The 16090-nt window shown below is 34.2% G+C and overlaps 1 protein-coding gene across 6 annotated transcripts in view; it reads right to left on the bottom strand.

Moving 5' to 3' along the window:
* MAPK10 (mitogen-activated protein kinase 10) overlaps positions 1–16090 on the bottom strand; it is a 335415-nt gene that overhangs the window by 158348 nt on the left and 160977 nt on the right. For 5 of the 6 annotated variants that reach the window (XM_037030706.1, XM_037030724.1, XM_037030705.1 and 2 more), the window contains one exon: positions 6248–6319. In XM_037030706.1, the coding sequence (XP_036886601.1) occupies positions 6248–6319 (72 nt within the window). Of the gene's footprint in view, positions 1–6220; positions 6320–16090 lie in introns of those variants that run through there. The other variant, XM_037030741.1, reaches the window with a different exon arrangement.

Genomic DNA, 16090 nt, shown 5'->3' with positions numbered 1-16090 from the left:
TGATGCCACTCCAAGACTCTTACACAAAGTTCCCAGAGACAATGCCTGCTTTTCTGCTTGTTATGTCTTCAAAAGCANTTACTGTATGCCAGGTATTATTAAAGGTATTACGACATTCCATTGATCTGTTTCAATAGGACAGCCAAAAGAAATTAGCTACGAAATGCGTCTCCAGAAATTTAACTGGTCAACCTGTATTCTTTTAATTTTGTCTTTTGGACACTGAAAGTCTCTGCCTAAAGTGATGATTCTGCTTTTGGCAAAAATGATATTGAGCTAGTCATTCTCAGAGTTATGCCTGGCTTATTGAGGTCCTTCCTGATGCCACTCCAAGACTCTTACACAAAGTTCCCAGAGACAATGCCTGCTTTTCTGCTTGTTATGTCTTCAAAAGCATGTGTTTAACCTGTTTTAAATCTGAGTTGCATTGTTTACATATTAGTTTTTAAAGGGGGAGGTGTGAGACAACAATACTTAATGACATTTAGAATTAGGCTTTGCTCTGTCAGGAGCATACTTTCTCCACTGTTGCTTGAAGTGTTACTCCCTAACGAGGTTAGAGCCTGGCATGTATGTAACTGTTGTATTGGATGGGCCCAAAGACAGTTATTCTGTGGAATCAGTGACTTATAACAAATCGATGACACAGTAAAAACTTTAAGACTTAAATTATGTTTAATCATTACTGTCAGTTAGGTTGAAAAGCACATAAATCAATAGGAGAGCAGGCAAGGCTCTGCCTGCCCGTTCTTTATACATGACGGAAGGAAACTAGTACTGCTTGTAGATGTGCTAAGCATGGGGCTCACATAAGCATAAGACCAGGCCCTGTAATAGGAGGCACATAAATCATTTTACATAAGAATTAGTATTCTCAGTTGGTATTGAGAAATCCTAGACCGAGAGTTTTAGCAAAGGGTAAAACCCAGCCTTATCCAAGAATCCTGGTTGAGAAGTGTTGGGCGTGTTATTTTACAACCTTAGCCTTAGTGTCCTTATTTGTAAAATAAGGGTAATCTGCTCCCTTTCATCAGTGAGAGTGTTACATGAGATAATCTATGTAAAGTTCTTAGCATTGAGCTTATAGAAAACTCTCAAAGTTTCTAAAAGCTTATTACTATAACTGTAATTATCATTATCATTGAGAATTACATAATATTTAAAGACACATAGCTAATTAGCAGTTTTAGAATGTTTTAACCGAATTTGGCCTAAGCCATAATGCCATCCCACAGCATTAGGATCCTGCTATAAAATCAGCATGCAATCCCTGGGGTTCAGAATGGTCAGGTAACAAAACATTTCATTTCTATGTCTTCATCTGTGGTGGAGGCAATAGACTAGGGATATCCGTGTGCTCCACTGCATTTCCCAGCCTCCCCTGCAGTCCTGTTGGGGCTTTGTGACTATTACTGGCAAGTGGACAACAGCAGAAGTGGCTGAGTCACCAACACACCCCCACAATCCATCACTTTCCACACACTGGTATCTTAGCTAGAACATCACAAGCTGGCAACAGCCTAAATTCCTGAGTCACATGATGGCAGAAGCTGAAACTCCTGACTCCTCAGATAAATGAGAGCACTTGGTAATCTGTACTAAACTTTGTATAACAGGAAGTAAAACTTTGCTGAGGTCAGTCACTGAGATTTGAAGCCTATTTATTGCTGTGGTATGTTTTTCATTCAACAAATATTTACTTTGGTCTTCAAAAGTACCAAGCAATGTTCTAGGCATTAGTAATTTAAAGCTTCTGCCTCCATGGAGCTTAATATTAAATTTTCTTTTAGATCATCAAAGTTGGAATGCTGGCTTTGTTATCACAATGATCTCAACTACTGTCACAACGGTCTAAGCTAAACACACTAGATTCATCTTTTCATGAATTTAGGTATCATTTTCCTAAATTTTCCATAATAAAAAAAGAAGTACAAAATAGCAATAATAAATGATATTATATAATCAAGGCAGGTCAAAATTTCCAGAAAAATAAATAAGAATTTTAAAAGATGAATTTTACAGGGTGTGTGTAACAAGTTTTGTTTTATCATAAGCATAGTAAAAAGTCACTTAAGAATCAAAAGGTTTAAAGTTAGTTGTGTGGATTTCACTGACTTGCCTCTAAAATATATCTTTGGATTTTCAGGAGAAAAAATTACAGTTTACCAAATGCTACCTTTAAGAATATGAATCATGCCCTGTTTTCAATTACACAATAAAGAATATTATTCTTAAATATAATCATATTATCATTCTTCCATTGTACAATTATAAAAAGACCTAATTAGTTTTCAACTTTAGTAGTTCCACATTCTCCAAAGTCTTGGTTTTCATATTTTTGAAAACATACTTTTTTAACATACTTTTTAACTCTATATATAGAGAGTATATAACCAAATAAGTACTCATTTTTAGAGAAGATGAACAAAAGAAGTGTTGAATGACACAGCCTAGAGTAGAACTAATTTTTGAACCCAGAACCAAAACGGACATTATTCCTTTTCATTTACTGAAAAATTCATCTGCACAGATAATTCCACAGAAAAGCAAAATGATCACTTAATATATTTTTCAAAGCCTCACATCAGAAGAATAATAAACTTAAAATAGTGCATTTAAAGAATTAGTTGATTACTTAAGAATACTATATAGATCAAGATAAAAAAATACAAGGTGATACTTTTCTTATAGAGTATAATTAACCATACACTGAAAATCACATATACTCTGAGATATTTTACAGCACAACTATTTTGAAAGATATAAGCAATAACTTCATTTAATCTTATTAATACCTCAGCCATGACTAATCTTGTAATATTTATAAGCTATATTTGGGTAATGTTTGGGTTAAGACCATTCAACAACAAGTCAAGTCCAACCTTTTGTGCTTCAAGCAATCCAAACATATACCATTAACCAATACAGAAAAGCTCATCATTACAAAACATAATCTTATGACCTTTACATTATTTGTTAGCTAATCTTTAGAAACATAGCTGATTCTATTCATTAATTTAACTACTTAATCCATTTTTAGAAAAATATCTACCCAAGAAATAAGACATAAATCTGACACTAAATTTACTCTTGAAATTTTGAAATTTGCTATACAGGCATCCTCTCATGTAGGCATATGGAAAAAAAACTATTGTTAAGCAACATGAAACATTTATTCATAAAAGTAGGCAGGTTTGTTATTATCCTGAGAGTATATATATGGAGTATATATATATGTAAATGATTAATTTCATGATTCACCATGTGCTGTGTTTCTAAAATAGTTTGCTGTGTCTGTAGTAACTCACCCACAGACAGTCCATGCACTAAAAAATGTATTTGAGATTTTAGAAAATGAATGCAAAATTAAATGAAATATATCAAAGCAGGTATAGAAGAAAGACAAACCTGAGCTCCCTTATATAATACATATGACAGGAAACTCCTTAAAGAGAGAGCTAAAAATTCCATTTCCCTGTTACATGAAAAACTAAACTAGTAAAGAAAAGTTTTATCAGTTTATATTTCAAAACCATATATGACCATTCACTTAAAAAACACCAAGACCCTCAAATATACCCAGGGTCAATCTACTAACTCCCTCAAACCACATTTATATGAAGTCAGCTTCCGAATTTAGTGTTTGGGGATGGCAGATAACCTCTCCAAAAATCTAAAATGTAAAAACAAGTCCCTGGCCAGATACCTCAGTCAGTTACAGTGTTGTCCCAACATGCCAAGGTTGCAGGTTCTATCTCTGGTCAGGGCACATACACGAATCAACCAATGAATGCATAAATAAGTGGAAAAACAAATAGATGTTTCTCTCCTCTCTCCTCTCACCAATTAACAAAAAGCTTGTTATGGTGGGAAAAAAGAAAGGCAGGGAAGTTGAGTTGGCAGTGTAAGATAAGAAGAGACAATTCTAAATAGGATAGTCAGGAAAATCTCCTTTACAAATGACATTGAAGCAAAACCCTGAAGTGGGTGAAGGAGTGGGCCAAGTGAATAATGAAGGAAGAACATTTCAGGGAGGCGTCTCTAGTGGCTACATGGCAAAGGCTTGTCTATTTATATTATAAAAATTTGAGTTTTTACAAGTGAAATGGGAAAACATTGAAAGATTTTTCTGTTTTGTTTTGTTTAGTTTTTAGCCAAAACATGATATGATCTCACCTGTATTTTCCAAATACCACTTTTACTGTTTTCAGTGCTATTTTGGAGGTGAGTTAAATTGGAAGCTCTTGCAATAATCTAGACAAAAAGTAATGGTCTCTTAGATCAGACTGGCAACAGCAAGAATGGCAAGAAGTGGTGAGGCTCCAGATATATTTTGAATGTAGAGCTAACAGAATTTGCTGACAGATTGGATGTGAAGTGTTGCCCAAAAATGACTCCAAAGATTTTGTTCTAAGCCACTGGAAAGATGAATTTAGCATTTTTTCAATTAGAGCAGATGAATTTTGGAGAGATCAAGGGCTTGGTTTAGAATGTGCATAGTTTGATATGCCCCCTTAGACGTCTAAGCAGGGATGAAATGTAGAACAGGCAGTTGAATCTACAAGTCTGGTTTTGGGGAAAGGTTCAGGTAGGACACACAACTGCAGGAGTATTCAAGATATTGATAGTAACTAAAACACTGGAACTCAATGGGAGCTCCAGAAGAGTAAGTGTAAATTTATTTAAAATGTAGTTATGTATTTTATAAACATATTTTCCACCACTATTCTTGGTGTTCTGCAAGTATCAACTAATTTAATTTTCATAACTGTAAAAGATCAGTCACGTTATTTTCCCCTTTTCCCACATAAGGAAACAAGCGCAGGAGGCTAATTTGCTCAAGGTTATAAGTAAATGGCTAATGAGTGGTAGATCTACAATTTCTAGCCAAGATGTCTTGTCCAGATTCAGAGCTCTTGCAAGAGAAGCCTTATAGGCTTCCTTATAGAAGCCTTGAGGCTTCAGTCACGATATCTGGAGGCCTGGGAGATGAGGCAGATCAATAAATCTTATTCTTAGCAGGTAACACATTTTACTTTTTCATAGCAATTCTAAGCTCAGGAACAGTAAATGCACCAATGTTTTGTTTCCCTTTATATTTTTGCATGTTTTTGATAATAATCAAATATTAGTAGAATCAGAAAAGCCTATTAAAATAATAGAAGCTGAAGAATAATTTTTTAAACCTTGTTTTAGTGGACATGTATCATTCTCTACTTGCAGCACAGTTAAATGAGAAATCACAGCAGAAATTATTACAGAGAGACTGATGTGAAGTTCTCTGCTGGGCATGTAAACGGAGTTACCATAAAATTTATTTTCCAAGAACCATTCCTGAAAGTAAAAGGGAGCACTGTTAACTGCACATTGACAAAAGGCCTAGGTTAGGACTTCCCTAGACATACCTAAACATACCCTAAACATACACAACAAGCATAGACACCTCAGGTGGACTCTTTTCTAAGAATAGAGTTCATATGAATACAAGAGAACCAACTCTTACCTGATCCATTCACACTACCTATCATGGTTGACACTTTCTTACTGATCATTATAGGTGAGATTTATCTATTAAATTCATTATTTGTCATTATAGTTGTTTAGATTTTATCACTGACCTGCATGTTATTGCATATGAGTATTGGGGCTCCTCTACTTGGGGCTCATCAACCCTTAGGATGAGGAATAACAGAGACTTCAGCTCTTTTCATGATTAAAGCCTCATGGCAAAATTTTAAAAAGAAATATTAAAAATGTTAAGTATAAGTGAAATCTAGTCAGAAATCACTTTACACAGTGATTAAGTACTATACTTAGAATTATTTTAAAAATTTCTCTTCAGCCCTGGCTGGTGTAGCTCAGTGGACTGAGCATGGGCCTGCAAACCAAAGGATCATGGTTTGATTCCCAGTCAGGGCACATGCCTGGGTTGCAGGCTAGTTCCCAGCAGGGGACACACAAGAGGCAACCACACATTGATATTTCTCTCCCTCTCTCCTTCCCTTCCCCTCTAAAGATAAATAAATAAAATCTTTTAAAAAAATTTTTTACAAATTCTCTTCATTCCTATTCTAAATTAAGTTAACTAGAGACAAAAAAAAATCTCAGTATCCATTTCTACTTTGTATACTACTTTCAACATTACATATTGTACTTAACTTGGTGTGGAACATGTGTAGGATGAAATGGCAAAATGGAAATACAAGGGAATATACTGTACCTTGTTTTACCTGTAAGGAACACACACCTGACAAAAAGCAATTTTCACATCCAAGGTTGGTTCACTGCAGTAGTATAGTAAATGGAGGCTCATAAATACCTAGAGAAAAAAAAGAGGGGCATGAATTTCCAAGTCACCTAATTATTCATTATTAAATATTATAAACTTTAATATAATTTGAATTATATACAAGCTGTACATACAACATATTTTAGCATAATCCTTATTCAGACTAAAACTAAAAATGTTCATAAATTATAAATATTAAATAATAAGATAAAGTAAAAATGACCTATATTATGTAATTATTGACATCATCATAATCATAAAGAACATAAATAAAAATTTGGGTATACCTAATGAATTAAAGGTAAGTGTATCCTGTCTATTATACAGCAATTTTAGTTGTAGGCTTCTAATTAAAAGAATTCCCAAAAATATTTTCAAGAGTTTATATGACGATGTTAATTACAGAAAAAGGGACTATTAATTATAAAGTAATTTATAACAAAATTACATTCAGGAATTGAAATAATTGAATTAGAGCTTATGATAATATACCTTGCTTTGTTTAATAACCATATGACCACAGACTGTAGAAAATAGGGTACTATATTAACATCTGTTTAATCTTCATGGTAAATATAAATATTTCAATTATATTATTTTCTGTATGTTTGAAATATTTTAGAATTCTTCAAAGTTTTGTGGAGAGGATAAAAATTAATGTTGTAAATGGTAAATTAGACACTGCGTTATTGGGAATGATGAGGCAGCATAAGAGAAACCAAGTGAAATCTTAGTTCAGTTAAATTTATTGAATGTTTATTGTGTGCAAGACACAATTCTGTGAGATTAAAGAATTTTAAAACCATATTGATACAAGACTTGTTTCTGGCAATGTGAAAGATTAGATATCCTGAAAACCACTCTCAAAGCAAAACTCAAAAAGTTAGATGAAATATACAAATTACCTTTTAAAGTGCATAGCTGAGCTGCCTAAAAAAGGCAAGAAAATTTCTGAGGTGTTGAAGACGATGTGAGGGCATTCGTGTAGAGAAGTAAATGAGCTAAAGCTGCCACTTGTCCCCACACTATCTGCTGATGTCTGAAGACTAGAACTTTAGTTTTTAAAGAGCAGCATGCAGAGTACAGGAAATAAAGCTTAGAACCTGTCTATGGTGGTAAGTCCCATTAGAGACACCTACAAAAATTTCTGATAGGAAGTTTTAAACAAACTTCTGGAGCAAGCAAAACAATCCCAGAAGGAAGGTCTGAATTGCAAGGGAAAAAATGTTTTACATTGGAACTTGTGTAGATTTTTTAATTTAAGGAGGAATGAAAGAACAAGAATATGTAAGACATTCCTGAAGAACAAGGTAGGCATTTGTCTGTGAGGGGTAAGAGAGAATTGCTCTCCCACAGATCAAGGTTTATTTTAAAGTTCTACTAAATAAAGTTATATGGCGTTGATGCAGAAGTAGACCATCAGTTAAAGGAACAGAGAGCCCAGAAACACATATACATATATGGAAACCTGATTATGTTATATTATGTTAATATCGTCACTTAAAGCCTAATTACATTAAAGATATCTGGGGATAAAAAAACCTAAGCATTAAATCTTGCTGAGACAATTGGTCATGAATACGGGGGAGTGGAGGGAGAAAGCACATCCCTGTTGGGAAACAATTCCACATGGGTCTCTCACATTTCTTCATGACTTTCAAACAGAAGCAACAGTCACCTTTATTCCAGACTATCTTCTTAAGGAATGTTATACAACAAACAGCCTTGGAAGAGTAAGACAGTATCTCCCTCTGAAGCAAAGGCCAATTTTGATTACTTCCCATTATCATATAGATAAGGTGTCCCCGCTGGGGCAAAGGTAAGGCATGCTTACTACCCTTATAAAAGATTTGGATACTCTTAGGTTGGGGTTGGTTCATCTTCTACAACATAAATGCGTGTGCAGTAGTCACTTGTCCCTCTTTGAGGCCTCCTGTGGGAACTGGGGTCTGAGAAATTGTCAGTGATGCTGACACCCTGGCTACTGCTATTGATGAAACCCAGGAATCTTTTGTCTTCTGCCAGTAGCCATGAAACCTCAGCAGGCTAATTTGCAAGGACTGTAACATCTCAGACTCTGCAGAGTTCTTGGCCATCCCCAGCTCATATTGTATGAAAAAACAATTCCAGAAGGATTAAAATTTTTAGGAAAGGCCAAACTTTAAATATTATATAAGGAAATGTAGTTGAATATCTGAGAAATACATCATAAATAATATACATGTTAAAGTATACAGAAAATTATTAATAAAATGGGCTATTTAAAATTTATCATTTCTGTTTATGACAAAATCCAATACAGAAAAAAGTATGCCACAAATTTAGAAAATATATGAAATATATATATAACCAGTGGAAGGGTTATCCAGAATCCATAAAAAGCTGCTAAAAGACAAGAAGAAAAAGTCAAAAAATGGGCAAGAAAAAATAAGAGTGAGCAAAAAATATGGAAGGCATTTAGCAGAAAAAGATACATATGTGTAAATTAAAACTGCACTGAGATATTATTTTATACTCATCAAATTGTTAAAAACTGAAAACTATGATAACATTCAATATTTTCGAAGTGATAGATCAGGTGGAAATATGCATACACTGCTGACAGGTTTGGCAACTGGAACAACCCAATTTAGAGGGAAAAGAGCATTATATAGTAAAGTGCATTGCCTACCATCCAACAATCCACTTCTACACATATTCTCAAAGAAACTCTTGTGTTTTGCCAGCAGGATATATGTGAAAGGCAGTTCATTAGAACATTTTTTGTAATAACAAAACAAATAAGTACTTAAAATTTAAACTGAAAAAATATTCATAGAGAGAACAATGTATAAATACACCATGGTATAGTCATTTAGTGCAATACCATATAGCAGCAAAATGGTTGAATAAAAAAACAAATCTAAACATGGCAAAATGTCTTAATCATGTTAAACAAATGAAAAGAACTCATGTAATTTAAATTATGAAAGTTTCAAAATATGCCCAACTAAATATTTATTCTTTGGGAATACTTCCTTTTTGCTATGACAAAACTTTAAAGAAAATGAACCATTTTTTTTCCTCATGGCTAGCCAGCTGCTCAGCTGTCCTTGCTAAAAGATTTTCCTTTCCTATGGAGTTGCCATACTGCTTTGCTCAAAATATCAAATAACTGTGCAAGTGTGGGTCTTTTTCAGGATTGCAGTCTACATTCCACTGATCTGTTGTCTATCTCTATTCCAATACTATCCTGCTTGATTACTGTAGCCATATAATGAGCCTTGAAATTGGATATTTCCTCCAATTTTTTTCTTTTTTTTTTAATTTGGGAGACTATTCTAAGTCTTTGCATTTATACATGAATTTTATTTTTATTTTTGTTATTACTATATTTTATTGATGTATAGTCTATATATTATGCACATATCTTATATATACAATTTGATGAATTTTAGCAAAATGAACACTCCCATGCAACCAGCACCCAGTTCAAGAAATACAATGGTACCCACTCCCCTAGAAGCCTTCTTTCTGCCCCTCCAACTATTGGGATGGCATTAGTTAATGAAATTATGTATGTTTCAATTGTACAATTCAATAATGCATCCACATGATTTTAAAATCATCCTATTTAAAAAACACCTATTGGATTTTTTAAATTATTTTTATTGTTTTTAAAATACAGTTGTGCCCATATTTCCCTATTGCTCTCCCTTGCCCTGTGCACCTCCCCTCCCACCTTCAGTCCTTCCCCATGTTATCCTTGTCCACGGGTCCTTCATACATGTCCCTCAATTTAACCCTTCGCCTTCTCTCCCCTGTTATCCCCCTCCCAACCCAAGCACCTGAGCTATAGATCACATTGGGAAGAAAAGATATCTTAATTATACTGACTGTATGCACAATAATAGCAAATTTGTTGACTTATGTTAGTACTCTCTAATATATCCCAGGAATAATTTTGTAGTTTATAGTTTACATTTTAAGTTTATTCTTTAGCATTTATATTTTTAATACAATTATACAAGTGACATAATTATAATTTTCTTTTCATAAAAGCTCATTTCTTTAAAAAAGGTACTTTCTGTAAATGATCTTGTATTTTACATTGTGAAATTTGTTTACTTTTATCAGAACCTTTTACATTTTTTCATTTTTAATTTAATCTTTATTGTATTTTCCCATTACTATTTAGTCCCCTTATACTCCCACACCCCATGAGCAATCACCACACTGTTGTCCATGCCCCTGAGTCTTTTTGCCTTTTTGCTCAATTTCTTTACTCTCTCACCTCCCACCCATTCTGCTCAGTCACCATTCTGCTCTCCATCTATGAGTCTGTCCCTATTTCCTTGTTAGCTCAGTGTGTTCATTAGATTCCACACATGAGTGAAATCATATGTTATTTGTCTTTCTCTGGCTGATTTCACTTAGCATAATGGTCTCCAGGTTTGCCCACACTGCCACACAGGGTAAGTTTTTCTTTTTTATGGCCTAGTAGTATTTCATTGTGAAAATGCCCCATAGCTGGTTTATCCAATCACCTAATGATGGACATGTGGGATGCTTCCATATTTCAGCAATTGTAAATAATGCTGCAATAACATAAAGATACTTATGTTCTTTCAAATTAATGTTTTGGGTTCCTTTGGATATGTGCCCAGAAATGGGATGGCTCAGTCAAAAGCAGATCCATTTTTAATTTTTGAAGTATCTCCATACTGCTTTCCACAGTTGCTATAACAATATGCATTCGCACCAACAGTGCAAAAGCATCCCCTTTCTATATATACTTGCCAGCACTTGTTAATTTATTGATGATAGACATTCTGACCAGTGTGAGATGATATCTCATTGTGGTTTTAATTTGTGCACTTCTCTGATGATTAGTGACTCTGAGAATCTTTTTATATATCTATTGGCCATCTGTAAGTCCTCTTTAAAGAAGTGTCTATCCAGATCCTTTTTCCATTTTAACATTGGGTTGTTTGTTTCCTCATTGTTGAGTTTTATAAGTTTTTTATAAAGTTTGGATATTAACCCCCTAACCAGATGTATCAGTGAATATGGTCTGTGGGTTGTCCTGTTATTTTTGTTGATGTTTTTAATTGCTGTGCAAAAACTTTTTAGTTTTATATAGTCCCATTTGTTTGTTTAATTGTTTATTTTTGTTTCCCTTGCCTTGAGAAATGTGTCTGATAAAATATTGCTACAAGAAATGTCTGAAATTTTGCTGCCTATGATTTCTTCTATGATTTTTATGGTTTTGGCTGTAATATTTAAGTCAGATCCATTTTGAATTCATTCTTGTGTGTGGTACAAAAAGGTGGTCTGGTTTCATTTTTCCGCATGTCTCTCTTTAATTTTTCCAACACCACTTATTGAATAAACTAGATTTAGCTCATTGTATGTGCTTGCCTCCTCCGTCAAATATTAATTGACTATAAAAGTGTGGGGTTATTTCTGGGCTCTTTATTCTATTCCATTCATCTATGTGTCTGTTTTTATGCTAGTACCATGATGTTTTGATTGCTATGGCCTTATTTAATCATATGATATTAGGTAGTGTGATTCCTCCAACTTTGTTCTTCTATCTCAGGATCACTGTTTTTATTTGGAGTCTTTTGTGGTTCCACGTAAATTTTTTTTAAGATTTTATTTATTTATTTATCTTTAGAGGGGAAGGAGAGAGGGAGAGAAACATCAATGTATGGTTGCCTTTTGTGCACCCCCTGCTGGTAGTTAGCCTGCAAGGAACCAGTCTGCAACCCAGGCATGTGCCCTGACTGGGAATCGAACCGCGATCATCTGGTTCGCAGGCCCGCGCTCAATCCAGTGAGCTACGCCAGCCAGGTCCATGTAAATTTTTGAAATATCTGTTCTAGTTTTATGAAATGCATAATTGGAATATTGATAAGGATTGTGTTGAATTTATAGATTGCTTTGGGTAGTATAGACATATTAATGATGTTAATTCTTCCTATCCATGAACATGGTATGTACTTCTATTTATTTGTATCTTCTATTTGTCTTCAGTGTCATATAATTTTCTGAGTATAGGATTTTTATGTCCTTGGTTAGGTTTATACCTAGGTATTTTATTTTTTTAGCAATTGCGAATTATACTGTTTTCTTAATTTTCTTTTCTGTAAGTTCATTATTGGCATATAACAATGCAACTGATTTCTCATATTAATTTTGTATCCTGCTAATTACTGAATTCATCTATTAATTCTAGTATTTTGTAGGAGACCATTCTGTATAGTATGGGCCTCGCCCCCAGTGGCAAACATTTACTGTAAAGTAACTTCCTAAAATCCATGCTAAACCTTCCAAGGACAAGTGTAAGCAGTTCAACCACTTTTGCCCTTTTCATTTGCAAATATCCCTCTTCTGTGATGTGATTAGCAGCATTGGCTTCTTTGTTTTCTGTAAAAGGTAACCACCTAAAGCAACCTGTATATAGTAAATGAGGACCATCATGTAATGTGCTGAGAAACCCAAAAAAGGCCAGTCACAGCAAGGGCCCTGGTTTTTGCTCCCCTTGAGAGAAAAGCCATGCTGTTCCTTTTCCTCCACCAGGCTCGGTAGTCTGTGTGAATGTCTCATTTCATCCATAATGACATGGGCACTGTGGGCATGTGTCTGCATGAGTATTTTCTTGGAATCTTTGGGATTCTCTATGTAAAGTATTCTGTCATCTGCAAATAATGAGTTTTAATTCTTCTTTCCAATACAGACACTGTTTTTTTCTTCTTCTCTGATTGCTGTGGCTAGGATTTCCAGTACTATATTGGGTAAATGAGGTGAGAGTAGACATGCCTGTCTTGTTTCTGATCTTAAGGGGAACACTTGTATTTTTTGCTCATTGAGTACGATGCTGGCAAAGGTCATATATGGCCTTTATTATGTTTAGGCATATTCCCTCTAATGCGACTTTGCTGAGAGTTTTTATCAAAATAGGTGCTAACTTCATTAAATTTTTCTGCATCTATTGATATAATCATGTGGTATTTATCCTTCATTTTATTTATATGGTAAATCATATTTATTGATTTGCAAATGTTGTACTAACCTTGCATTCCTGAAATAAATCCCACTTGATCATGGTGTATGATCTTTTTGATGCATTGCTGTATTTGGTTTGCTAATATATTGTTGAGGATTTTAGCATCTACATTCATAAGAGATGTTGGCCTGTGATTTTTTCTTTGTAGTGTCTTTATCTGGTTTGGGGAGTAGAATAAAGCCGGCCTCATAAAAAGAGTTTGGGAGCCTTTTCTCCTCTTGAATTTTATGAAACAGTTTGAGAAGGAGTGTTAACGCTTCTCAGAATGTTTGGTAAAATACACCTATGAAGCCATTTGGGCCACAGCTTTTGTTTGTTGGGAGTTTTGTGATTATTGTTTCAATTTCACTAGATGTAATCTGTTTATTCAGATTCTCTGATTTTTTCTGATTTAGTTTTACAAGATTGTATGTTTCTGGGAATTTATCCATTTCATACATGTTTTCCAGTTTTTTGGCATATAGTTGTTCATAATATTTTCTTAAATTCCTTTGTATTTCTTTGGTATAAGTTGTTATTTCTCCTGTTTAGTTTCTGATTTTATTTATTTGGGTCATTTTTTTTCTTGATTAGTCTGGTTAATCAAGAAAAAAGATTTGTCAATCTTGTTTATCTTTTCAAAGAACCAGCTCCAGGATTCATTCCTTGGATCATGTTTTTTAGACTCAATTTCACTTATTTCTGTGCTAATCTTTATTATTTCCTTCCTTCTACTCAGTCTGGGGGTTTTTGTTTATCCTTTTTCAAGTTTAGGTGTGAAGTTAGATTGTTTATTTGAGTTTTTTCTTATATTTTGAGATAGGCCTGCATTACCACGAATTTCCCTCAGGATTGCTTACCTGGTGTCCCACAGATTTTGGATTGTTGTGTTCTCATTCTCATTTATTTCAAGATATTTTTTGAATTCTTCCTTGATCTTGCTGTTGACTCATTATTTAATAATATGTTATTTAGCTTCTATGTCTTTGCATGTTTTTCAGTGTTCTTGTAATTTATTTCTAGTTTCATAGCATTGTTGTTAGAGAACATGTTTGATATGATTTCAATCTTTTTAAATTTATTGAGACTTATTTTCTATCCTATCATGTAGTCCCTCCCAGAAACCATTCCAGGTGTTCTCGAAAGTATGTATATTCTGCTAGTTTGGAATAAAATGCTCTGGAGAGATCAATTTAATCCATTTTATCTAGCGTGTCATTTAAGACCACTGTCTTCTTGCTGATTTTTTGTCTAGAATATCTATCCATTGAAATCAATGGATGTTAAAATCCCCACCTAACTGTATTCCTTTTAGTCCCTCCCTTTATCCCCATCAAGATTTGCTTCACATATTTAGGTGCTGCTATGTTGGGTGAGTACATTTACTAGGGTTATATCCTCTTGTTGGATTATTCTCTTTATCATTATGTAGTGTCCTACTTTGTCTCTTACTATAGCATTGATTTTAATCATTGCTGTCAGATATAAGTATTGCCACCCCAGTTTTTTTCCTTTTCATTTGCATAAAATATCTTTTTCCATTCCTTAACTTTTATTCTGTGTATTTTTCAATCTGAAATGGGTCTCTTGGAGGCAGCATGTATATGGGTCTTATTTTCTTAACCATTCAGTTACCCCGTGACTTTTGGTTGGAGCATTTAAGCCATTTACATTTAAGGTGATTTTTGATAGATATGTGGGTAGTGTCATTTTATTGTTAGACTACTTTCCTCTGTTTTTATTTCTTTCTTTTTTCTTCTTTTACTTCATAAAGAAAGCCCTTTAACATTTGTTGCAATACCAGTTTGGTTTAATAAACTCCTTTAGTTTTTCCCAATCTAGGAAGTTCCTTATTTCTCACTAACTTTAAATGATAGCCTTGCTGGGTAAATTAGCCTTGGTTGTAGGTCTTTGCTTTTCATCACCTTGAGTATTTCATACCACTTCCTCCTGGCATGAAATGTTTCTGGTTGACAAATCACATGACACTGCAATTGGTGTTCCCTTGTATATAACTACCTGTTTTCCTCTTGCAGCTTTTAGGATTCTCTCTCTGTCTTTAAGCCTTTTCATTTTAATTATATTGTGTCTGGGTGTAGGCCACTTTGGTCCAACTTGTGTAAGATTCTCTGTGCTTTCTGGACATGTATGCCTTTTTCCTGCACCAGATTGGGGAAGTTTTCATTATTTCTTCAGTTTCTCAATCTCTTGTTCACTATCTTCTCCTTCTGTTATTCCCATTACGCTGATGTTACTATGTTTCATGTTGTCCAAAATATTTCTTAAACTCTCATCATTTTTTAAAATACTTTTTTCTATTTGCTGCTCTGCCTAGATGTTGTTTTCAAGACAACGTACTTGTCTTTCAAATCACTCATTCGACCCTCTGCTTCATCTAACATACTGTTTATTCCTTCCAGTGTATTATTTATTTCAGATATTGCATTATTTATTTTTGACTGGTGCTTTTGTACAGTTTCTATGTCTTTTTTAATGCTGTTGAGTATCCTTATAATCATTACTCTAAACTCTCAATCTGATAAATGCTTGCCCCCATTTCTAGTTCTTCTCAACAACTCTCTTGTTCTTTCATTTGGGGCCTCTCTCTTTGTTTTACCATTTTGGGTGCTGCTTTGTATTTTCTGCCTTAGCTGTTAAACTGATCAGCTGTCATGCTGATCTGGTGTTAAATGGATCAAGCTGTAATCCTCAGCTGAGTTCAAACTCCACAGGGTGTGGCAGAGTAATTCTTGCAAGTGGAGCTACTGCTT

This window comes from Sturnira hondurensis, unplaced genomic scaffold (genome assembly GCF_014824575.4).
Source record: "Sturnira hondurensis isolate 20B ecotype Veracruz unplaced genomic scaffold, ASM1482457v3 Scaffold0001721, whole genome shotgun sequence".
Taxonomy (NCBI): domain Eukaryota; kingdom Metazoa; phylum Chordata; class Mammalia; order Chiroptera; family Phyllostomidae; genus Sturnira; species Sturnira hondurensis.
This window is presented reverse-complemented; position numbering and strand designations above follow the sequence as displayed.